The sequence below is a fragment of the Battus philenor genome, unplaced genomic scaffold, assembly GCF_028537555.1.
Source record: "Battus philenor isolate CCGP_79_NKW_IND1 unplaced genomic scaffold, ilBatPhil1.0.hap1 SCAF_3, whole genome shotgun sequence".
Classification (NCBI taxonomy): domain Eukaryota; kingdom Metazoa; phylum Arthropoda; class Insecta; order Lepidoptera; family Papilionidae; genus Battus; species Battus philenor.
Genome location: NW_027181693.1, coordinates 8,880,516 through 8,906,715, shown reverse-complemented (window position 1 = coordinate 8,906,715; position 26,200 = coordinate 8,880,516). Strand labels below are relative to the sequence as shown.

Sequence of the window (26,200 nt, the reverse complement as noted above, 5' to 3'; positions counted from 1 at the left end):
TCTGCAATTCTAAAATAAAAAAAACATTTTTAAATTTCTACAATTTTATTTTCGTAGAAAAAGTTTTCATAGATTAAGGTGGTTTATAATGAATTTTTTTTCGATACTGAATTCGCCAATTCTATTGTTTCTGAAGATGTTAATGTTGTTAGCCCTAAGGTTTTTACAGCTTCATCGGTACTGAGTTCACGGAGCGGAAGGGTCCGTGAACTAGATAAATTCGCCATGGGTTGAGAGACACTACTTATATCAGTTTGTAATAGATCGTAGTAAAAAGAATAGATTTTGATGGTTGGCACAACAAAAATTGGGAAAATATATTGTTTTTATATATTTTTTTCCTTATTTGCGAAGAAAACACAAAATTACTGAAGGGCAAAGAAAACCTAAAGATATACTATATATAGCTTAAACCAAAATACTTAAAAACAATACTAAATAAAAAAACAATCAAAATAACAATAAAGTTTCTAATAGTTTTAAAAGATACTACGACATTTATATCGCCAGAAATTAGTAGAACGATCAGATGATGCTTCGTGATAAGTGCGGTATTATCCAAGAGTTTGTAATGGTTTCATAATTAGACGCGGTAGTTACCAGACTACTTCTTACAAATAAATATCATAATTCAACGAATAAATATCATGACTAGTAACAATGTATTTAAAAAAAAAACTAGATTTTTCATCGTTGTTAAAAAAAACTTGATGAAATTTTTATAATACCGATTAAAATTTAATTATAGTATCGATTTAAAAATATCAACGTGATTCAAATTGTTTACCACAATTTGCATGATATTGGTAAAACAATTTTAGATTTCTAAAGAATTAATTAAGTATGTGACAGTTGGTTATGTAATCTAGTTCGCATGATCGACACTGATTATTGTCAAAAAAAATTAAAATTTATTCTAAAATTTAATCGTTTTATTTTATTAAAATTTGTCTATCAATCGGGCGACTGCACCTTTTTAATATTCATATTTTCATTGAAACAATCCAAACCGGTGATGTACTCTGCGACGCTTCGCATTATCTTAGTTATTGGCATATAAATTCCGAAGAGCTGTGATTTTTCGCCGACTTCTTAGGGCATTGGTTACTTCATATTTTTTACAGCATCACAATATTAAATATTAAAAATTATTTTTTTCCACTCAATTTAAAATTAATTATTAGCAAAAATATAAAATCAAGGAAATAGATATAAAATTCTATTTTATATATATCAAAATTCTTGCCATAATATAAAAATGTGCTACATATCGGATGAAATACAACAATCAATGCATTAATATGTGATTACATGTACATTTTAAACAACTATAGAGTTAATATTATTTTTTTAACAAAAAAATGTTAGTCATTACTGCCGATTTTTGTTTCACATATCTTGAGGAGATAAATTAAATGTGAACTTAACTTCCGCTTTTCAAATGTTGTTGTTAAACCTTATTATGTTAATTTACATTGTATGTGCTATTTTAATTCTGAAAGTACCTTTTTTATAATAAAATTTAAACTTTGTAATATTATGTGTGCTAAATTTTTAAAACAGAGAATTATTTAATATTAAACACTAATTTGATGTTTTAAAGTGCCAACACGACCGTCAACAAACATGTTTCGATATCAGGTTGTTGACGTTTCACCGCGTAGCAAGTGAAAGTGTCACGTCAGTTCAATAACTGACAGTAAAATTTTTATTCTGAATTCTGATTAACTGTTAGCCGCTGTCCATTGGTACAGATTTTTTTTTTATTACAAAAAGTTTAATTTAAAATCATCTTTTTCTGATTTATATGTATTCTGTTTTAGTGAATTATGTTATATTAAATAAAATGGATATTTTGTTCTAGGTTATTGCCAAGAACCATGGGTGTAAAACCAGCAATAGGTCGAAAATCTAACAAGAACCCACCAATTTTCAGTCATGAATTCGTAATTCAAAATCATGCCGATATAGTTTCGTGTGTTGTAATGGTATTCTTGGTGGGTCTGATGGTCCAGGTAAGTGTCAACCGGGTGCCACGTAAGCCAAATTATCCTTTTGGATATTTTAATTGTAGAGATTATAAAACACTTCCATATGTTTCATTTCAGTCAACGAGTCCTATTGCGAGTTTATTCATTAGTCTCCACCATAATGTCAGTGGAGTTGAACCAACCAGGGAAGTACCTAAAGGAGAGCCTTTCTTTTACGAAGCTGGCTGGAAAGATGCCTGTGCCGTATTCTTTTATTCTCTAGTATGCATTGTCATGCATGCTATTCTGCAAGAGTATCTCTTAGATGTAAGTAGAAAACTCTTATTATAATTCTTTAGTTATTCATGTAAATTTCTATGTTTTCATCTATTTTTTTGTAGAAAATATCGAAGAAGTTTCATCTCTCTAAATCAAGATTGAGTGCGCTTAATGAGTCAGGCCAATTGGTTGTATTTCACCTTGTTACTCTGCTGTGGGGTGGAGATGCAATCCTGCGTGAAGGATTTATCTTCAATATTTCATACTTGTGGGATGGTAAATATATTAAACATATAATTTGCTTTTATTTGTATGTAGTTTCACTCATAATTTTAAAATAATATCTTTAATTTTTTGTCAAGATCTTACAAAGAGGTTTATGTTTTTAGAGAAACTGGAAATATTAAAACAGGAACATTGTAATGTTTGCACATAACTGGCAGAAAAATTGGTGTAGGTGTTTTAATACTCACCAAGCTGTCTTGTTATGGTGGCTATGTAACTAACAAGATAATTTAAAATTTTACCACATTTGTTACCAATTTTAAAAATAGAACATGAATCATGACAATGTACAATATGCATTAATAAAATTAATGTACATATTTATATTAGTATGTAAGCAGGTGGATTATTCTTAAGAATAATTGTTATTACAGTTGAAGTACACCTGACCTGACCATATTTTAATAAATTGATCATATGATATTTATCAGAACCAATTTTTTTGTATAACTTTACTTAAATTTAATTTAACTGTTTAGGTTACCCAAATCACCCAATGAGTTTCCTCTTAAAATTGTGGTGGGTAGTTCAAGCTGCTTACTGGTTACATACCATTCCTGAGCTGTACTTCCAAAGAATTAAGAAAGATGAGTGGGCTGGACGCATAAGACTTGCTGTGGCTGCTTTTGCATTTGTTGCGGTAGCATATGGATTCAAGTAAGCCAAAATTTCATTTTGTTTTTATTTATTTAATTGAATTTGTCAAGTTGGTTTCAATTACTTTAATGGATACAAAGTGTATATTTCAATCACGAAGACGAGTTTGATATATGTTATAACTGTACAACCAAATTATAAGTCAGTGAGGGCTGGCAATGACTATATCATAAGTGATACGTCATATAATTAACAATACTGTGTTATCAAACCAAAATTGAAAAATCCTTTTACACTGCCTTTGTACTTTCACACTTGATACAATTGCAGTCACTTGACTATTTCATATCTCATATAGAAGTTCCATTAGGTAGTCGACCAACTGAAGATAATGTTTCTCATTCTTTGCAGTTAGGTAGCAGAAAAGGATATGTTGTTACTTGCCCCTTGCAAAAACATTTAGCACCTGTTTAGTGAAAGTTAAATTTAATATTAATATATGGTATTGTGAGAAACAGAGCATTTGGCCAATAAATCAATACCTTTTACTTATAATGTTTGTATGTCTTAATAATTTTTAAACCATCAGAAATTTTGTGAAATTTTTTGTCTGTCAACTGATTTTGTTTATTTTTATACAAAATAGATGCTTTTTATTATTTGATTAATGAAAATTGGCTTATGAAATATGTGATTTACAAAATGATGATTTAAAAACAGTTCTTGATGCTTTCTTCTGCTTTTTATCTTCATTGCTGAAGGTACCCTTTCGGAAAAGTCTTGGTTGAGGAATGGACGAGTTGTCTCCACAGGTCTCTATTATCTGCTTTTTCAGAAAAGCTGGTCATTGTGCTTCTATTATTGTGATTCCCATCAGCATCTGAAGAGAGTCCTCCAATCAGGTCGGTGATCATCCTCTCGGTCTTTTTCCCTCTACTTTTCCTACAACAACCCTCATCTCGAGACTCTTTGGCTGTCTCCGAGCTATGCGGCCGAAGTAACTTAGAATTCGCTTGTAACAGATGGTGAAAAGCCCGGTCTTTACACAAAGCTGATTGAGAACAGATTTGTTGGTTTACAATCCACGGTATGCTTTGCTATGCTTGCACAACATTTCAAAATTGTTGATCTTCCAGCAGTTTCCCATGCAGATGGTCTAGGATTTGGAAGCATATAAGAAGTTTGAGAATATCAGAGTTCTTACTGGTCTCATTTTTGTGGTGCTGGTGACGCTTCTATTGCGCCATATTCTGGTCAATTTACTGATCGTATTCAAATAAATAAAAAATATTCGTCTTCGAATCTCCTTGGCCCTCCCTCCCTGCGCTGTGTTCTGTGAGAGCCTCTTTTTTGATGTATATTTTTTTAGTTTTCGCCCTTTTGATGGATATTACGACTTTTCCACTCGCACGTTTCACCCTTTGGAATAATTGCGCGAGTTCGCTTTCTGTTACCGCCAACAGCTTGGTGTCTTCAAAGTATCCTAGTTTATTAATCTTCTCCCCCTATTGTGATACCTCTACTCAGTCATCTAAGGCTCTGATGAATTTGTACTGGTATTAAATTTCTTTGGCTTTTGCTTATTACCATATCAGTTTTACTTCTAATCTTAAAAATAATTGTGACCCATAATAAGCAATGATTTGTGATTATTTCCTTTATGTGATTGTAAATATTTTTTTAAAAAATTTTCAGTTTGGAAAGTTCTATTCAATGCTTGCAAATTAGGCAACAACCTCAAGTTTTTTTTATTAATACATCTTAGTATACATATCTCTTTTTTGCATTTTAGTGTAAAATAGTGAGGGACTCTTTACTAGTGTTTTAATTATCAATATATAGGATGACTTTTGTTTTTATATTGTAGCTGGAAAACTAATTATATAGAGTTTGTGTTGTAATATTTGTTCATTAACATATCAGATAAACAATTTAGACAATGTTGAAATTTTAGTAGTAGTATATGATGGCAATGATATTTTTTATATAAAATATAGGAAAAGCATTTTTAGTGTTATGACATATGAAAACTATAATGACATCGTTGTTTTTTATGAAATAACAGCCATTTTATTATTTAACAGTATTGTAGATAAACAGCATGTAATTTAATACATTTTCATTTATCCTAATATTTTATTTTAGATTCCAACGTGTGGGAGTTTGTCTTATGGTGCTTCATTCCCTGGCTGAATTTATTACCCACAGTTACCGCTTGAATACAATCCTGAGAGGAGAGCGTGAAGATTACTTGGATAAATGTGCGTGTTTAAATAATTTACGATTTAGTTGATATTAGTTATATAATATAATTTGTTAAATTGTAAGAATTTTACTATGTTTTAAAATTTAACTTTATGGATTTAATAACATAAATCATGTATATTAGATACAGGTTCTTCCATAAATCAAAGAAACTATTACTTTGGAGATAATCACGTAATGGAAAAAACTACTAATTTAATTTTTTTTTGCAGTTTTAAGCCTCGTCAATGGAGCGGTGTTCGTTATTGTCCGTTTATGCTCTTTGGTGCTCGGTGTGCTGACATTCTACTATGGTTTGGCGGGAGCTGCTCCTTTACTGCTTCGTGTTGCTGCTCTTTCAATATTAGTCTCATTCCAGGTATAGCCATACATTATTACATTACATTTACAGATACATCAGATATTTTTTCTTAAAATATTTTGTTAATTTCATTGTTAATTTTTCAGGTATATTTGATGTTCAATTTTATTTCCGAAGCGATTAAGCAAAGGCAAGAAGCTCGACAATTAGCTTTGAGCAAGCCAAAAAAAGAAAAAAAGGAGAAACCTAAGAAGGAAAAAGGTAAATGGATTGTTTTCAGTGTTCTTAATAAGCCTGTGGTTTTTGAAATCTGGAACTTAATAACATAGTTGTTAATAATAATCTGAACATTTTATTACAGTTAAAAAAATCCCCGCTGACGAATCAGATCTGCCAGAAGTGGATCAGAATACCAATAAGACATTACGACAGCGACAGTCGGCTGTTAAAGCAAAGTGAAGATGCACAAATTTATTGCTCTTTGTGACTAAGGAAAATTAGGTTGTCCCCATCCCATTCAATGTAGATTTTAACAATTTTATTTATCATAATATATGTTGAAACAGAAGCACAAAATTGCAAGTTACTACAATACTTCCATATGATTTAAGTACTCTGTTAAACACAACTTTTATGTGTTTAATTATATTTTTTATTACAATAATAATCTTAATAAAATATGCGCAGTTTCATGACATGTATTTTAACGTACTTCAATAATATACATAATTTATAAATGTAATTGTGGTGTTGAACTTCTCTATATTGCCTGCAATATCATAACAATGAAACAATATTGTCATAAAGTTAGTGGATACAGGGTTGTAAAAATATCTCTTAAAAATGTAAACTAAAAATCTAGGTTTAAATGTTGTTTGTATAATATATTAATAAGAATTATTCCGTGGCGTGTATGTACACACATGAAGAAGAAAATTCCATTTAATAATTTTGCATTTTTAATGTAAAGAACATGTATTCATTGTATATTGTGAATTCCATTTAAACATATTTATATGTTATTTTATGAATACTTTTTTCTTCGTAGTTGACAATCTGTAGGTTCTTATATAATAATAACTGAGAAAATGTACTGAAAATGAAATTATTGATTATTTAATTTTGGTGCTTTTTATATACAACTACAAATGTGAAATTAATTTGCAAGTAATTTAAATATGTACTATTTTTTATAATTTAATGATAATTTACAATCAATTCAAATTCTATTACAAATAGAGATGAGAAAAATAAATGATTCGGTGTCTAGTTATATACTCTTAAATGAATAACATTTTTATCTCCAAATGAAATTATACTTTGCATGGTATTATGCTCAGAAATTATAATTTTTTTCCTAGGAAGTTGACAATTTTATAAGCTTGATGTTATTTTAATTTCATAATAAATTTTTAAACAATTCGTTCAGTCATTTTAAATTGAATTTTTATTTAAATCCATTTCTTAAAATCGTTTATTTGTGTTATTTTTGTTGGGTTAATGGAAAAAGCCGTGTTGTGTGGAAGGTTTTTATGCGACCCGAAGCACAAAAGAGGGTGGTTACATTTCAGAAAAATATTAAAAGCATAAAGCTTTATATTGAATCGTACATCACTAGATTTTTATTAAAAACGTAAATGTGTGTAAAAAATAAAGCGAAAAAAATATTTTAATCTATAGGTTCGTGCGTAATAGGTGCCGCTAATCCTCCGATCTTTCTAGATAGAATCGTTGCTGAAGCTGGAGCACTTTCCGAAGTGGTAGTTATGTTAGCCATTAACTGAAGTCGAGGATCGGCCTTTGCAGGGTCATGTGTGATGGCCTAAGCCGAGGTCCCCTCATTTTCTTGCCCCTAGGTATTTTATGGTACTATTAAAGTTGGTGTACGCGCTTTAGCTATGCGTGCGGCGTGACGGAGTTGAGTATCGGTCGCTCCATTTTATCAACTCTCGCAATGGGGCGCTCATGCACTTTTTTCCCCGGTGCCCATCTTGCCGCACGTTTTCTTCGTGCGGTACAGCGGTTTCGGAAGCACTATGCTAACTGGTCGCCGAACTTCTTAAGATGGCACGTTAAGAAAAAGTATGAGCCTATCTTCGCTCTTAATATTTATGATATAGTTCGCCAGTTTATTTAAATAATTATAGATATGCCTTTGCCTACGATCTCATACTATGAAAACTCGGAACAGAATACTTGAATACAAATAAACTACTCAAGTATTCTGTTTCAAAAAGTTTTTAAAGACTGCAAAAGTCGTCGATTGTTAATGACTGAACTGAGTAATTACTGTATATTAAAGTCACATCATAAAACTAGTTTTTTAGCTTACGTGAGTAGAATATGTTGATAATCATTCATTGAACTTTGATATGTAGCATAATCTTCTATTTTGTGAAAACAAAAAATTGTTTCAACTATCAAGGTTTGTGATTACGAAACATCTCATTCGACTTCTCTAAGTTCCTAAAAACTAAAGTCTACGTTCAATGTGTGTTACCCGTCATAATTTACGACACAGAAATGTGATCTCTCAATTTTTAAACTCCCGAGTATATCGAGATTCATCTCGTTCGTGCCATGGTCAGGTATTCTCTACGAGGTCGAATCGCCAGTAAGTATATTCATAGATAATCAAATGTAACCGATATAGTCTAGTACTATATATACATACACACATATATATACATACATATATATATATATATATATATATATATATGTATTTAAAAAAATAACTGAGAAAACGAATAGTAGTAGAGTAACACCCACCTAAACACGTAGGATACATTTCATTGAAGTATAGCGTAAATAATGAGATTAGGGGAAGGTAGATAGGAAGTTGGTAAAGTATAAAATAATGATATATTTTTACTAATAATAAAGTCAAAACATTTTTTTCTGACAAAAATACTGACAATAATAACAATTTCAACTAATTTACATATTACAAACAAAAATTCAGGTCAGTCAGATGATTCAGTCTATTCTGTGTTTCCAATTTTCTGCCTCTTTGTCGAAAAGGCATCTAATGCAGTTTGGATTTTGCTTTCTGTTAGAATTTGTTTATAAGTTAATGAATAATCCTTCATTCAATTTTGAAACCCTGTCGAAATTGAGATCATTTTCAACAAATTGGTCCTTAATTTTAGCTATTAGTAGTCAAACTACTTTTTACAAACGCCATCGAGTTCTTTTCGCTCTCCTTCAAAATCACTACGATCAATATTTTTATTCTTTTCTTATTCAGTTAATTCTTCGAGCTTATCATTAGAATGTCTAGCCGCTTCCTTGAATTATTTCTTCGGCATCTCCCACGTTTACCTCATCTAAACCAGTTTGTTTTGCTAATTACACTATTTCTTTCATTATTTCATTCATATCGACAGCGTCCAATGTTTTCGTTCTTGCCTAAGTCTAGCTAAATGTTCTTCTTACTCCACACTTCTTTCAAAGATCTTTCTGTTAGCCGAGAAAGGTTTATGTTTTCTACAGCATTCTTGATATTGTAATTTTCAATAAGCCTTAAAATTGGGTATAGTACTTTAATCCATTGTTGGATGACGTTCATTGAAATCCAATCTCGAAAAAATTTGATAGTTATCCATGATTTTTTATTGGACTCCCAAATCAAATGTAAAGTTGATTTAGATACGCCTTTCATCGCTCTTAACTTTTTGGAGACTACTAGTTTTTTAATTTGAAATCTCTGCTAATGTTGCCACCCAGTAGAAGTATTGGTCGGGGTCTTTTGTGGCTTTTAATCCTCGGTACATATATATCTTCACTCACTTCACAGAATAGAAATATTCGTTTTGGCATTCTTTTCCAAAAAGGCCTTTTTCATCAACATTAAAAACCAATTCTAGAGGTTCGTTCCTTGCTTAATTAATTTTTTTAATATCGCTAGGAATTCAGCCGCCGTTTTCGTATCACTACTTGCCGTTTCTCCAGTAATCTTTATATTGTAAAGATTATTCCGATGTTTAAATGGATCCCCGACTAGCACCGAAGGTTATGTTACTTGCCTCAGACTGACTGTAATAAAAAAATCTTTTAGCTTTTTCCATTACGATAAACGACTTAATGGCATATTGCGCTCAACTTAGTTGTCAATCCATATAAGCAGCTGTTTTTCTATTTCCTCCATAATTTTAGTTTTAGGAGTAATTCTAGTTGCAGGGCTTGACGTATTTGCAGTTGAAGATGACAGTATTTTTTCTTTATTCTTAAGAATTGTCCTTAATATTGAAGTTGCCAAATTTAAAGCAGCACTAATTTTAGATTTGCATTTGGAACCCTATTTTCTAATTACTTGCATTTTAGTTTCCAGTGCAACGCTTTTTCTGGTTGCTTTTTCTTGTTTTTCGTGTCACTATGATAAAAATTAATGACTATAATAAATTTGTCGGTGTGTTAATCGTAATAGTATGATATAAATTTATACTTTCAATAATATCAACAATTGTTTTAAATGACAAAAATACGTCTGTACAGCACCGCATTAAAAAAGAAACACAGCCAAACTATTTACGATATTTTATCTACATGCTTAGAGACTGCCTATAATTTCGGGGAACCCTCACATTGAAATAAAAAGCCCTAAACGGAGTCTTACCGTAAACTAATTATTGCGGCTAAAACAAAAATAAGCTAAGTTTTCTCTTTGGTGCAGCTACTGGTGAGCGATTTGTTGCTTATTGCGTTATTTTGTACATATGGTCGAAGTTGCAATACAGAGAGACTTGTTGAAGAATCTAAAAAGCCTCCAGGTTATCAGTCTATAGTCTTGAATATCTGTCTTGTATTTAAAATATAACAATGTTTTTTTTTGTTAGCACTATCAATATTTTATAGAAAATAAAAATATTATTGCAATGTGATTTATATTTTGTCGTTGTATATGCGTCACCATTGGTTTGATGTGATCGTTTATTATAAAAATTATTATATATTGGCAGTTTAAAGTACACCGAGATGAAGCTGCTATAAAAAGGCAGTAAAATTAATAAAATGTTGTGCATTGTTATATGGCGACTTTGCTGTTTAATGTCATATTTTATTTATCTTTATTATCCAATCAAGACAGATTTCTCTAGCTTACATACGTTAAAACAATAACAACACTCTTAATAGTTGAGTACAATTCAATAAATTAATAATTATTGAGGTAAGCGTTAACTACGACTTTGGCGATGTTAACCATAGGAAAAATGCAGATGAATAAAGCTAAGTTTTAAAAAACGGCGAAGTATACTATTTTGATTTTGAAAATGATTTAGTTTAAAGAATATCGTTAAACTTATCTATTTAATATTTTTTTCTAATACATGAGAAGGAAAACACCGTTTCTCATGTAGTTCACGGACCTTTCCGCTCCGTGAACTCAGTACCGATGAAGCTATAAAAGCCTTAGGGCTAACAGCATTAACATCTCCAGAAACAATACAAAACCGTTTCTCACCTCCTTGGCCAGATTACAATTACTTACCGAACTTATTTGCTCAAGATTGTCGCTACTAATTCGAATCAGGAATGGCTTTGGCAAGTTACAATAGTTGGAGCCTTAAGGTTCTGGAGAGCATAAACTGGTAGCTAGAGTGCACAAAGTCCACCCCCAAGGTGGACATACGACCTTTAATGTCGGAAGAAACTGGAAGCAGGAGGGACCAATAGAGCGATTGGTGTAATGGTTATGTATTATATCTTTATCTTCATAATCTGAATACGCATATATAAATATTTGCAGGGGTTGGGTTATGGTTGTTTATTAGTAGTTTATTATTTTTGTTTGCCATTAGTTTTATTTTGAAATACGAAATAGAGCTGTTAAAACACCATTCACACTTTGACATGGTTATGAACTAAAATTTTTTTAATACAATATAACGCCATGCAAACCATTGATATAAATTATTGATTTCCGTTTTGCATAGCAGAATGTAATTTAAATATTTTTCTATATTAGTTACCGATTTTACAGATATTAATATGGTTTTGACATCGTAAAAACGTAAAAACTTATAAAGATATGTATTATGACTTTATCGGTTTTAAGTTAATTTTATACCAATTTATTAAGTAGCTTAAATTTAGCTTTTATTAGTATGTGTACATTTATAAAGATATGCTATATTGTAAACGATGCAAAGGTTTGTGCTGTGTTGAGGACTGTTCCTCTGTTTTGGATTTTATGAAATAAAATAGATAACATGCTTTTGTATGTAATTTCATAAGATCCCTAATTACATAACATAAATATTATTTTTACTGATTGTAGTAAACTGATTTAAACAGCGCCTAATCATATTTGTTAGAAAAATCTATTCCACAAGTAAGTTTAAATTTTTTTATGTTTAATTTAAAATAATGATAAATAATTCAAATTAAAATTTTGAATTTTTTACTTAAACGTTTTATCTGATATATTTGTTCGGCGAAAACAAGAAACGACATAAATAACAACAAACTCTTGTATAATGTAGGAAAGTAGTTATTAAAATCCGCTCTGACTAAATCACCAAGGTTTTTAGAAGAAAAATTTTGAAGTCTTGAAAATTAAATTAATTCGGACATAACTATTTTTGCTTGTGGTACCGAAGTGCAGCATCTATGCAATGAGTTTTATAATTTAAATTTTACATAAGTAAAATTAAGTAGATATTTTTTTTACCGATGTCTAGTTTAGTAATAACATGTATTTAATTTGACGGCAATTTTTTGCTTGACGCGACCGTTAGCGGGCGTGCAGAGTAATGCGCTAGTGCAGCCTTAGCTTTTCAACGGAAGCTATCATATATAAAAGGTGCGAGTGAGTGCGGCAAAGCCAGTTCTGAGTTAGTACCAGAGAAGGCACAACTTAAAATGCAGTGCGTCACACTCTTCGTGTTGGTCGGCATCGCGGCCGTGGCGCTGGCAGGTTAGTGGCCTCCCCGTTTTTATCGCGCTGCAGAGATGTGTCATTATTTCCTATTTGAATGAAGATAGTAATTAGGTATTCGTTTCAGATATGCTTGTATTGTGTAAAATCCATTTAGCCAGTCTAATCATCATTTTCTTCGAAATTGGACAATTCTATTTAACTATACTCCCAATTAACAAAACATTCTCACATACATTATATATATATATATATATATATATATATATATATATATATATATATATATAATATTGTATTTTTAAATGTCATTGGTATAACAGTATTCTTAATTATTTGTTTTACCTTTTTGTGCAAATCCTTCAAACGAGAACTATAATCCATTCTTTACCCTTGACAAGGCAAAATTTTAATTTATAATGAAGACTTGAAAATAAAAGTACGATGATTAATTCTTATTCTTTAAAGAATTGTGTAAATTATTTCAATTCAATTAGATGAGTATACGATCAATACATATTCTATTTACATTCATTGTGATTATTTTATCCGAGTTAATCAAAAGATGACCTACAACGTTACATGAGATCACGACATTTTAAGGATGTAATCAAGGAAAGCTTATGAATTAACCAGTGATGATCTCAGTTTTAATAGTCATACGTATTCATGGGTAATTTTTCTTTTTAGTGTGTGGTTTTGTTTAACTTCAATTAAAAATTAAGACAAGTAAGCGTATTTAAAAACTTTTCTCTGTTGCTTTTTATTGATTAAGAAGATTATTTATGTTTTAAAATTTCAAATGATCACCGACGTTTTATTAGAATAACAGTTATTGAATATTCGTGGTAATAACTAAAATCTACTATTATCGCCCTTGCACAACAAATTTAACGTTGGTCACCAAAGAAGTTAATTATCATAAGTTTTTTTTATTCAATGTCAACAGTGATAGCACTAATATACAGGTAAACCCGAGTGGTTTCTTCCATTATAATTAATCAAAAATGATTACTTTGATTTATAATTTGATATTAAAAAAGTTAAAGTTCTAGTATCTACATTTTGCGAACCTCTGAGGGATTCACTTATGTTATTATTTACTTATAATAATTGTAAGTAATGAATTATAATACGTATAAGTAAGTAATGGTAATGAAAGCTGGTTATTTATTTCTGTAACGGAACGGAAAGTTCTCAACTCTAGTAATTTAGAGATCGCACTATGGCTGTCGTTAAAGTAATTGGGAGGTAAAGCAAGAATGTTATAGGTTTACACCTAGCCAACAGTAAACTTGAATAAAATATTATCTAAGTTACACATTTTAAATACATTAGTATCGCTACACTAACCATTTTGTACTTTTGTACAACATATTTCTTTCTTTATAAGATTCGGAGTAAGTGTTTTCGTAAAACCTTTTAAACCAATTTGCCGCGTGAGCTAAAAGTTAGCAGATATTACCGAAACAATGAAAAAATTGAAAAAAAAATATTAAGAATAAATTACTTACGTCATAACATACATTTTTATCTAGTATGAAGATAAACTTTTTTTATTTTAAAAATAACTTTTATGTCATTAATTCTAGTTTAAAACTGCGTAATGTAATATTATTTTACAAAATCTTCGTTGATTAAAAATTTTAAAATAAAAGTTGCCCTTTAATAAATGTTAATATTTATTATTTAATAAAATAATAAATGACATTCATAAGCATTACTTCGAAAGCTCGGGCTTTTTCATAATTTTCAGGAAGTTTATTAGCACAAATACATGCGTGTAACTAATAATACTATGATATATTTCAGATGGCCAGTTTTATGTACCACGAGCCTATTACACGATCGACGCAGAAGGACACGCGTCTGCTCCGGTACCTCTGCGAAGACTTCGACGTTCTTTGAACCCTTACCCGTACGCACACGGGGGTGCCGAAGCAAACGCAAACGCTAACGCAAACGCTCGAAGCTGTAAGTTAAACCGTTAAAATATTCCTACAAAATAAACTGAACATTCATTTTCAGGAAATACATACGAGTTGTTATATTATATATATATATATATATATATAGGGAATTGAAATGTCCTATCTTCATATTTAAATTAATAAAAACGATTCCACAAAGTTGAGGAACTTGTATATTTCTTAGGCAAGGCAAGTTTTTAACCGTACATCCGTCGATAAAGTGTCTCGACTCGTCGAAGTTGTTTAATTAACTGCACGATTGCATCTCTGCGCACCGTTACTTGAGAGATATATACTTTGCTTTTACGTGAGAGCAATGACAATCGTGTTACTATTACCCGTGGGCTACTTACGCGTATTGAAAATTAAAATACCAATGTAGTTTGTGAAAAATATTCTGTAGCATTTTTATGACGTATAAACTATCACTGTAATTGTGTAAGTGTCTGTTGATTCGTCTTCACTAATTGTCATCAAAGGGAAGATTGCTTTTTAAAATCAAGAGACGTACTAGATGATACTATTTTAAAAATGAAAAAAAATATATTATTATATTTTTAGTCTTTACAACAAAATGTGTCGGGGATGGTATGATGGGGAAGAATCCATAATTTAATTTCAAATTCAAATTTTATTATGGCAATTAAAAAACAACAAACATAATTCAAAAAAAGAATTTTGCGAAATTTATTTTTTAAAAATTATGTTGTCCATCACACAGTCTTGGCATCTGACTTAGTTATTTTGTGCCGTTCGCTGCAGAAGTGATCGTGGAATAGCATTAACCTCGTGAACGATATACGATTCTTTAAGCGCTGAGATGGTGCAAAAAAACTCTATCAAGTCAGTGCATAGTTCAATATCTTGCCTGCAAATAATATCTTAATACCTGCACTCTTTACGTTGACACATAATTTCATGCGTCTCATTAATATAGGAAATTCATATCATCCGTTTGTTTTTTAAAAAAATTAGTGTTTTTGTTTAAAATTTAAAATACAGTTATTCAAGGTACCGCAAGTTGACGAACGAGCCGGTATTCAAGGCAACGTCTTCTGAATGCATCGTATATTTTACCAGAACCGTAGCATATAAAGTTAGACATTTAAAATTAAGGCTTAAATAAATAAAACTCTTCTCGAGTAAGTTACCTATAAGTTTTAATACCAACAAGTTTATGATTTCCGGTTTGATATGTATAGAAACTAAGTACTCACCCTGAAAACGAATAATAAATAAAAATGTAAAAAAAATACAAGCAACAGTTTTTGGATCTGTAATATTTTTGAATTGAGCGAAAATCTTTCTGTAATAATTTACAGTAATTTACCAAGCATAAATTTACCAAATCATATATGTCAAGCATAATTAAAAAAGCTCCGACATTTATTTGTTAACGTATAGTGTATTTAGCGAGGTAATTCAATTAGTAGTCATGCATAAAATCAAACAAATCGGTAATTGAGTATGAAAACAAAGGTTTTCTGCAATGGTCGTGATTCAAACTCATCGAGTCTCGTTTTGTTTTTAACATCATCTCGATTTCCTGGTAACGATTCTTAAATCAAGTTTTTATCACTTCCTACTCTTGCATTATAAAAGTAAAAGGCAAAATAATAAGTACAATTAAACGATGAATCTTAGTTTGAACAAGAACTAACAAGTTGTGTGAAGTTATTTTGAAAAGGTTTACTGCATTCCCAAGCACAAATCACTTATGCCCACAATGCACAGTTCGTCTAAACGATATAGCATTTGGTATGCACAAGTGCGGTCACTGTACAAACATTGTATAATGGAGCAAGTAGCCAAGAGGATTCGACGTATGAAGCACGTTCGGTTTCCGACAGTATCTTTGTCATCCGTTCACCTAACGGTTTTGAACCGGCGTTCAACGCTCGGTCTCTGTAAAATATAACCCATGCTACAAATATATTCTTTCCAGATGATTGAATGATCTACTTATTTGGACTTTGAGTAATTCATAGCCTCGTTTTTATTAAAAGTTTTTAACCTATTCTAGAAACACAGACTGATAACTACGTTTCTGTGTTACGAGGACGGAGAAAATAATTAGAAAGCAATAAAATTACGATTATATATTATTTAAGTTGTACTTTCTTATAACTTTTTTATTGTATCGTATTGTTTCGATAGATATTTTTGGTGTTAGCTGTAAGGCTTTCACAGCTTCGTCGGTCAAGAGTTCACGGAGAGGACGAGTCCGTGAACGATATATACTTTTTTTTATTAATTACGTAAGAATAAGCTGAATAGAAGAAAACGAATGTAATAATTAAAAAAGTGGAAGTTTAGGCACCTTCAAGATATTTCTTTAAACTGTTTGAATAAATTATAATAATAATTATTTCTTTCAACTTGATTTTTTTGACATTCTAGGGGGCGGTAATGCTCGTGCGAATGCTAACGCCAACGCTTTCGCTGGAGCCGGGGACTGGAGTCTACCACAGGGCGGTTACGGCGCCTCAAACCCCAATACTTTAAGGTAATTAATGAATGATATCGTTACAATAACGAATCTTTTTCGTTTCATTTAGATGATTTTTTTTAAATATTGGTGTCAAAAATTATTATTCTTAAATAATAGTAATTTTTATTTTTGGTTTTATTATGTTATATTATTATGTTATGTATTTGTATTTATACGCCGATGAAATCGTTGGCCATTGTTAGATACAATAAGAATAGCCTTCTTCTCAAAGAGAGAGAGAGAGAGAGAGAGTGTGTTTTTGCTGGCTTCTATATATAGATATAAGTGTGAAGGCCTTATGTGAAGCAGTTTGGGCTAAGTTTCACGTATGCCAATTAAAGTGTCGTAGTGTATCTGTATTTTTTATTTTTAAATTAAAATATAATTATACAAGAATAACCGTGCCCTTGTATTAAGGTTAAGTTAAATAAAAAATTCTGGGAATAAAATGTTGTACAGGTGCCCCATGAATCAACAAATGCTAAGTCATCACCAGGTAATAACACCGTGTGATCATTGTTACCATATTGGCATTTAAAATGCTGTCGGCCCTTAGCACAGACGGTTCTTAGCCTAGGTTTTTTATCGACTACAGGCAAAGCGAGGCGTGAAGAGATTTCAACCGTATACGAATGGCGTGAATCCTTGCGTCTTGTTGTCCAATAGAAGCAAATTATTACCTCATCATTTCAGATGTTTTATGTCCACTGCTGGATATAGGCTACACCCAAAGATCTCGCCATTTTACTCAAATTTATTCAATAAATCTTTTTGGAACACGGTTGATTGAAGTTGAATTTAGTAATATATTTGAGTACATTGACAAAAAGCCCAATTTTTGTGTGTCGTTTATATAATGGTTACTCACATTAATATACAAGTGAAAAAAAATTGAAAGGTAAAGATTCCTAGTCATAAAAAAATGTCATAATCATCGAAAGAACACGTAAAAAATATTTTAATTTTAGAATGGAAATAATTTAAAAATATACATGTTATATTTAGTATATTACATTAATACCCTATATTAATTTTCATTTTCATATTATTAATAATCGGATTTTATTTACTATAACTTATTATTAGAAATATTATAACCCAATTACGGCCTGTCACGGTTTAGGATACCATCTTGTATATAACAAAAATAAACAAAAAGAGTATAAGTAAACTGAAATGTACGGTTAAAATGCATTATTTAAAAGGTTTTTTTATTTATTTATGGACGCTTTGTTTGCCAGCTATGATTTATGACGTTTATTTTACTTTCAATATCAAAATCATGAATAATATATAAGTACAAGAATATCCGTTTCCGTCCGCTCTGCTATTTAATTTTAATTAAAAATTATAACTCCCCCTTAACGCCACTGCAAGAGCAAAGAAATTAAATTCTTACTAAATTTTAAGACTGAAGTCAGTGGAAATCTCTTTATACATAGAGCAATAACAGATTATAACTTTTAATAAATACTGATAATATTTACTTACATTATATTAAATAATTAATATAAAACTTTTCAATTGTCAACCATATTTTAATCATAACAATTTGTTTCATAGGCATTAACGTACATATGCGCTACAGCAAGTAAAAAGAACTAACTCCATGGTGTCGGCTCATCCATCCTGATCGCGCATTTTCCATCAGCTGCACGTTAGCGCCGTCCTGGCCTCTGACGCTCGGCCTCCCTACCTCGTGCAACTGCCGGAAGATCTTCCGCTAATTATAATTAATACTGTAAATTGAAATTAATTTTTAATAAATTTTTTCGTTCGTTATGCACATATGGTCTTTTAAACAACTGCCTAACTTTTAACTACTATTTGTAACAATAACTTAACTTTATAAAACCGAAAGATGAATATTCTACCATTTCTGTTTTCTTCAATGAATTTTTAAACATATTTTACCTGAATAATTTCTTGTATGTACAGCAAAATAATGTGAAATTATGATTTTTCTTATAGTATAAGACATTCGCTTAAACAATAGAGTTTAAATCGCTATTAATTGCAATAACCAGGCAATAATACTAAATTCATTCTCGGACACACTGACACTTTACCGTTAAACGCGATACCTGTGCTGCCCGTAACAATGAACTTTGTTTCAAGGCATTAATGTAATGTAAAAATAAGTTATTAATAATTAATTAATTCTCACGTAAGTTGAGTTGTTTACACTATTTGCCATCAATCGCACTTTTTATTTTAATAAAAAGTATATATGAAATACATTTATAGTCACATCTATTATTTAAAAATGACAAATGGTGATAAAAATATTATCTTCACAAAGGCTTTTATTAGATCCATATTTTATTGGAAGAACATTATAGTAATAAATAAAAAAATATTATAATTATTAAATTTTTTGTTCTTTAATTCATTTACTCAATTGCGGGGTAAAATGCTTTTCGAGAAAGGGTTCTTAATTAATAAAGAATTAGATCTTAGTTTAGAAAATTATGAACGTAGTTTTTAATATACCATAAAATATTACTAAGTATCAGCGGTTGCACTGAAATGAGATCTAGGCGAATAGAGAGAAAGCCAATGTAATACCGATGTAGCCCGAAGAATTGCTCATTTTAAATGGCAGGCACATCGCTCGTGCAGCGGACGGCCGTTGGAACCCAGAGGTGCTCGAATGGTAACCAAAATCTGATAGACGCAGCTTAAAAACTATTTAGTTTTTCAAAATAGTCCCCTTGATAATCTATATTTGTTCCTATTAGGGAGTCTTTTCTTTTTACGGCGTTTTCGAACGCAGCCACCGCGTGTTTAGCAATGTACCGATTGTAACCCCTACGATGTTTTTCTTTGTGGTATTTTTTGTACAGCTGAGCTATTTGATTGCGAGCTTATATGAAAACAAATCTAAATTTTCGTTATTAAGTAATACGTACGGGATTAAATTTTTCTCTCTTCTTACTTAGAAAAGTATAAGAAACCGGATGGGATTGTTGAGCGGTTATCAGCCCTCTCCAAATTAATGAACTGTGAATTGTTAAAGATACAGCGCTACGTAAAATCTATTCTCGATTCCTTTTCGTTTGCCGAAGGATCAGAGAAAACAGTGCTTTGATATAATTAGTATTACCGTTCTTCGCTCAACAAACCACTGGAGCTCTTTTCAGGGTAGGCTTACAACGCAAATTACGTCACGGGGAGGAAATTAAATGCTATGTATGCACATGTTTTGTACTACGGAATAAACATGTTTGGTATTAATTATTACATAGAACAGTGGTATCAAAATAGCAAAAAAAAATATTTTACAAGTAGTTAACTGCTCTAACACTTTTCGTTGTGTTAAAAAGACCTATCGCAGTTCAAGTGGAAAGAAAATGAAACGTATTTCAGTATGGATATATATATAGTAAACAAATATTTCACAACTTCCTGCTTTGACAGACTTCGTACTGTCCCACTGGCCTATCGCAGTCCAAGAGAAATGAATAAAAGTGTTTTCACAGTAATCACTTTATTTATTGGTTAAGTGTTTTTTTAATGAATAACGATCAGTTACAAGAAATAGCTTTTCTACATCGTACACAGCAAGAGTTTGGTAATGAAACAATTAACTAAAGATAATTTTAATGTAATTTTTAGGTTTTTATATACTCTCTGATTTGCATTTAAAAAAGAAATATTTTCTATTATGTCTTTCTGTCAGAACTTTCCTCGAGCCAATAGAAACATGAAAATAATAACTGAATTAGTAACCATTACGATCTTGAGTGCTGCTTTTATGAAAACAGTAATATATTAGGCTCTCTACCTTTTAAATTAACCTTATAAGAGTAATAAGTTAAAAATCTTACTTTCTGTTTTCTTCGCTATTTGACAGTTTTGCGGAATTAATAAGGCAGGCGCCCAAAAGATACAATGTACATATTATAATGTAAATAAAGTACATAATATTAATCTCAATGTGCATTAACAATAGTTTTTTTTTGTACGTTTTTAAGGAATTCATGTAGTTTTACTATCCATGAACATATGTATTTGTCTATTTCAGACATTATCTAGAGCGAAATTGAAAAAGAATTTTCACAAACGTTGCACAATTTTCAAAAAAAATTTTCAATTCAATTTTCTTATAATATTAAACTGTAATTCTACTTTTAGCCTTATTTATATATCTTAATTTACATCAAATGATTGATCTTTGTTATAAGAAACTAGATATACGGTACTTTCTCCAGAATATCTATTTTAAGCATGGCGGAAACACGGACTTAATGTTTCGTTATTTGTTTCGTTTGTTCATCATCATCATCACCATTACAGCTATAAATTGTCCACTGTTGGATAAGAGCCTTCCGTAGAATTTTCCAACAAAATCGGTTAGAAGCAGCATGCATCCATAAGGCCAGAAGTGAGACATTTCGTTTATTCACTTTTAAAAAGAAAATATTTTTTTAAAGAAACATCACTAATAAATAATAGTTTAAGTAGTTTTAAAATTTGAATTGCTTTAAATAAATCAAGTTTCAGGAAAAACTCCAGATACGCCGTTTAAAAATCCAATAGGCGTTAAAAGAAATTGTTTGATTTTTTGATTATTTTATCTCTTATTTTATAAAGAATTATTAGAACAAATCAATGAACAAAATTTATAATTAAATATAATTTCAAAAATACTTGTTTTCTAACGTTTTATTTTTTTATTATAAGCTGTCGTGAACTACGATTGTAGTTCGATAAATCGAACATAATTTGCCTCTGTTATCGCCTATTCAACACTGGAGATATTTCCAATTGCCTGATTTGGAATATCTATGGATGGAAGATTCAAAAATTATCTTCTAGGAGTCATTTTATCATTTGTGGCGATCATGTCGGCTGACATGAATGAATAAATGAATGAATTGTTATTTGGTACGGTAATAAACCCTCATTGTAACTAACGGTTATTTTTCTTTCAGAGGAAACTCATGTCAGATATAATAACGTAATGATACCATAGTAAAAAAGCGTTTAGAAAATTCGGATAACTACGTATTAAAGTTAAACAATGCATACTATCTGCTTTGTAGACTTTATACTGCCAAAAGTTATTGGACTGTCGCATTACTATAGAAAAAAATACCTAAAATTTTTACACTTATAACCAATCATTCTGTATATTATTGAGATGCACATGTGATTAATAATTCGCTAATCTGTTTGAAATTTAAATGTCACTATGCGAACCGATATAAAGTGATTTATAATTGCTGCAAAATTCGTTGATGAGGTAAAAAAAAATGAATTCACCAAAGCCAAGATCAAGGCCGTATATTTTAAAATACACAACATGATAAAAAAAAATTAACCTATAAAGAATTAATCAATTTTGGCCGTTTTCATATAAAAATGCTAGGATTTTGAATCTTCTTTTTAAGAAAAATAAAAAACTAAATTTGATGTGTTTTTGATTCAGTGTTTGTATTGTTTTATATTATTGTGTCTGGGTAAAATTAAATGTCTTAAACACATCAATATTGTGAATTCTTAGGCATAACAGATATATTTATACTTTTAAACAACTTTTAGAAATAAAACGAAAGGTTCAATACGTGAGTTGCGACATAAAGCATCGATTAATGACACATTAAAATTGTGTATGTTGTCAAATAATATTAATGTTACTTATCTTCTTTTGATGTTGAAGACAGTTGCCTAATAACAAACACATGTTATTTTATTAATGTATATGTACGGTACTAAATCTATTTGTTCTTAAATATTTTTACAGTTTTGTGTTTCTGTTACTGTTTAGTTCTATATTTGTTATGACTGTATCCAGTATCTTTTTATGAGCTGTATAAATACATTGACCAAACGTAAAATGACATTTGTAACAGTTTCTGGCAGTAACCTGCTGGCCATGTTGCAGAGTAACAATATGAATATCTTGATTTATTTGATAATTAATTCAATTTAATATTTCTTTTTGTATTTGATTGCTTTATATTTTAGTTTTAGTTGATATGTTTATTTCCATAGGCCTCCTTGGGCCAGCGCTGTCTACGAATAGTAAAACCTCTTAGAGTAACTCTTGTTGGTTTGGTCGGTACGCTTGGCTCTGGTTTTAGTTAATTAACTGCATTGAAAAGTTAACAAGCTCGTAAATAGGCTTTGTTAAATTTTTATTAACATCAATTATAATTGGTTTATATGCAATTTGCAATGCCCTCGAAGCTCTAAATTTATTAATAACCTTAAATAACTACACGTTTATTTTGAAATTGTAGTTGTTGTTGACTAGTATTTGATATTCTTTGTGGTTACGTGTGGTCAACCTGCTCAGGGTCTTATGTTGTATTACATTTTAAAGTCATTGGATCGTTGTCTGCACATTATATTATTTATTTTTATTACATTTAATTTGGCTAACTTTCTCCGTTACGGGAGGCTAGGATGAAAAAACAGACACATATATGTGCCGGTCAAGATAAGCTCTTTTAAAGCAACGATTTGTTGTAATAGTTATTTAATAGCATAATAAATTGATGACACTCAAAATTTTAATAACTGGTCAGTTTAGAACTAATTGAAAAAAGTTTTTTAAAAATTAGAAAATAAAACTCTGCTTATTTTGCCACATACACATTTATTTTGATATCGCAAACATCACGTGAATTGTTGGGGCATCCTTACAAACCTGATTTTGCACGTAGTGACATCCATTTATTTTCAAATATAAAAGAAAAACCTCGTGAAATACGGTTTCAACAGGCCGAAGAAGCAGCGGTTATAGTCAAAAACCGCGTGGATTAGACCCCGAAAGAGAAGTAGTCCCACTGCTTTTCTATTTTGAAAACCAATAAGTTATGGGTTTATACTTCGTTTAATTTTTGGTATTCAAAAAACTTTTAGTGTCTCCGCTGCCAGAAACAAAAAACTATAAGTACACATTTAGATATATATACAAAGTGACATTAGCTAGTGTCAGTTGGCTTGGTCTAATTAAAAATACGACCAGAGGCTTATTCCGTGAACAAAACAACTACGAAGGCCACATAATGTGTCTTAGAATATTTAAACTCTTCGGAATGCATTGCTTTGAAGCGTTTCTCTAAGACAGCATTCTCTGGGACGATAGGGTTTCATTTTCATTTCATTTGTTTTTCGGATATTCTGTTTTTTCTATAGAAATCAAAATGAATTTCATCCGAAAAGTTAAGAAATAATACCGGATATGTTGAATCAAAATTTATTGGTATTCTGGCGCATTGATTTAAAGCACTTACACAAAATAGAAGTTTTTTAACCCTTAAACAAACGCCGGCAATTTTGCATGGTTTACGAAAAAAAACAGTAGATTCTGTGTAAATCAGTACTGTAGATTTCATTTTTCAGGGGAAAATCCGGAAAACGGAGAGGGAAATAGGAGTTTTCTCGGTGGTAAATATGTTACCATTATCCGTTAAGAAATTATTTAAGTGGTAAAATACTTACCATTATCCATTAAAGTTAATTTTTTTATCTGCACTAGTTATTTGCGGTGGCTTTACTTACTGAATTTTTATCTTATGTTGCTTATGAAATACATAGTATAAAAGGGCTATAAATCACTTGTTCTTTTAGGTTCAAAAATAAGTTAGGGTATACATGGAGGTGGAAAAAAAACATGTGAAAATCAGTAGAAAGTTTTATTAAAAAAGATTAGAACTTACGATTATAATACTATTCTTCTGTTTCTGAGTTTTCTACGGTGTGGAAAAGCCTAAAGCAAGGATTGGCACAAAGTGTCACTTTGCACATTGTGCAGTAAATTCTTGTTCTCTTTTGAATTTTTTTTGTACTGCAAAAGCGACATCTCTTATACGTCTCGCCCTCGTCAGGTAAATGCATTCCAACATTAAGCAGGCGTATTTCGTCTGGTACACCAAAACACCCCCCTTTTTTATTTATAAAATTTTTTTCTTAATATTGTGCTAAACACAAAAAGACGAAGCTAACTATTTTACCACTTCTTTAGACCACCAAATATTACATAAAAACATAATTAAATGCGGAACTGTTGAGAGAAAAATGCACCAAATTATGTTTAGTTATCATATCTGTATGTAAATATCATTTACCAAAATTTTTCTTGAACAATGTTCTACAATATTTTCAAAGTGGCCTAATTATTTGAATTTTTTCATATCGCCATTCGACCGGACAACTTTGACGTCGCCTAAAATTGACAGATGACGTCTCGAACTTAAATGTTGCCATCATTAACATTTTTTACTGATGCCATAAATATAAATATTGCCATATGTGAAATATTGTACGTTTTTGGTAAGAAAACAAAGTGGTAAGTATTTTACCTTTATTTTATAAAGGGTTAAACAATCTCAACATTAACTATGCGTTATAAACAATTATTCATAGACTTAGTAACGTGATACGAAAGATAAACAGTTAATATTTATTTTTAAAATACTCGGATATTTCTTACTTTACTTACTTTTATATAAAATAGTATTTAAATTGTCTTTAGCTTTATTTTGCGACTCTACTGACGACTTGGAATTTTATGAACGTACAACGTCTTTAATAGAATTTAGAATACTTCAGGTTTTATACAGTAAGTAATTAAAAGAAAATAAGTTTTTCTAATACTCAATTATTTTCTGTTCTGTTTGCAGTGCCGGTGAGACTCGACGTCAATTCGGTCCAATAGGTGGTGGTCGATCCGTTTCTGCTTCATCTTCAGTCGGATTGGACTCATCGGGCAGGGGATACTATGATCAGTACACCTCAGTTTCAAACTAAGGCTTCCTAACTCTCATATAATGCATATTCAATGACTATTTGAGAAATGAAATATGTGTCTATTTCATTTTTCGCTTACCATAGAAGGAATCTTTTATTGATAATCATTACGTAACACCAAATCCAGTCTGATGACTAATGTTTTAAATATCAAATAATTTTCTGAAAACATGTTTTCAAAACAAACTACTTTTAAATAAATCATCGCAATAAAAAGCATTGGCGAAAGCTTGAGTGTTTTTTTTTTCTTAATTAATGTCATTAATAATAGTATAATAATAATGGACTGATGTGAAGATATTAATAAAATAACACACATAAGCAATTACATTTTAAAAGGCCTTGTAAAATAAGAGGTACCATTTTAATATCAATATTTTATTGTCACACTTCAAAAGT

The 26,200-nt window shown here is 30.5% G+C and overlaps 2 protein-coding genes across 2 annotated transcripts; both read left to right on the top strand.

Moving 5' to 3' along the window:
- Nucleotides 1-1,646: 1,646 nt before the first annotated feature.
- On the top strand, nucleotides 1,647-7,018 carry TRAM (translocating chain-associated membrane protein 1). The gene is made up of 9 exons (XM_068770262.1): nucleotides 1,647-1,748; nucleotides 1,865-2,015; nucleotides 2,109-2,297; nucleotides 2,372-2,525; nucleotides 3,014-3,191; nucleotides 5,277-5,392; nucleotides 5,609-5,754; nucleotides 5,844-5,958; nucleotides 6,059-7,018. The coding sequence occupies exons 2-9, from the start codon at nucleotides 1,881-1,883 to the stop codon at nucleotides 6,154-6,156; spliced, it is 1,131 nt and encodes a 376-aa protein (XP_068626363.1). The 5' UTR covers nucleotides 1,647-1,748; nucleotides 1,865-1,880; the 3' UTR covers nucleotides 6,157-7,018.
- Nucleotides 7,019-12,538: 5,520 nt separating this feature from the next.
- LOC137927007 (uncharacterized) lies at nucleotides 12,539-25,988 on the top strand. The gene is made up of 4 exons (XM_068770776.1): nucleotides 12,539-12,616; nucleotides 14,390-14,551; nucleotides 16,948-17,053; nucleotides 25,675-25,988. The coding sequence occupies exons 1-4, from the start codon at nucleotides 12,562-12,564 to the stop codon at nucleotides 25,799-25,801; spliced, it is 450 nt and encodes a 149-aa protein (XP_068626877.1). The 5' UTR covers nucleotides 12,539-12,561; the 3' UTR covers nucleotides 25,802-25,988.
- The last annotated feature ends 212 nt before the right edge of the window (nucleotides 25,989-26,200 follow it).

Coding starts and splice junctions, on each gene's coding strand:
- LOC137927007 (XM_068770776.1), top strand. CDS start 12,562: ATGCAGTGCGTCACACTCTTCGTGTTGGTCGGCATCGCGGCCGTGGCG. Junction 12,617..14,389: donor CGCGGCCGTGGCGCTGGCAG/GTTAGTGGCCTC, acceptor GATATATTTCAG/ATGGCCAGTTTTATGTACCA. Junction 14,552..16,947: donor TAACGCAAACGCTCGAAGCT/GTAAGTTAAACC, acceptor TTGACATTCTAG/GGGGCGGTAATGCTCGTGCG.
- TRAM (XM_068770262.1), top strand. CDS start 1,881: ATGGGTGTAAAACCAGCAATAGGTCGAAAATCTAACAAGAACCCACCA. Junction 2,016..2,108: donor TGGTGGGTCTGATGGTCCAG/GTAAGTGTCAAC, acceptor GTTTCATTTCAG/TCAACGAGTCCTATTGCGAG. Junction 5,959..6,058: donor GAAACCTAAGAAGGAAAAAG/GTAAATGGATTG, acceptor ATTTTATTACAG/TTAAAAAAATCCCCGCTGAC.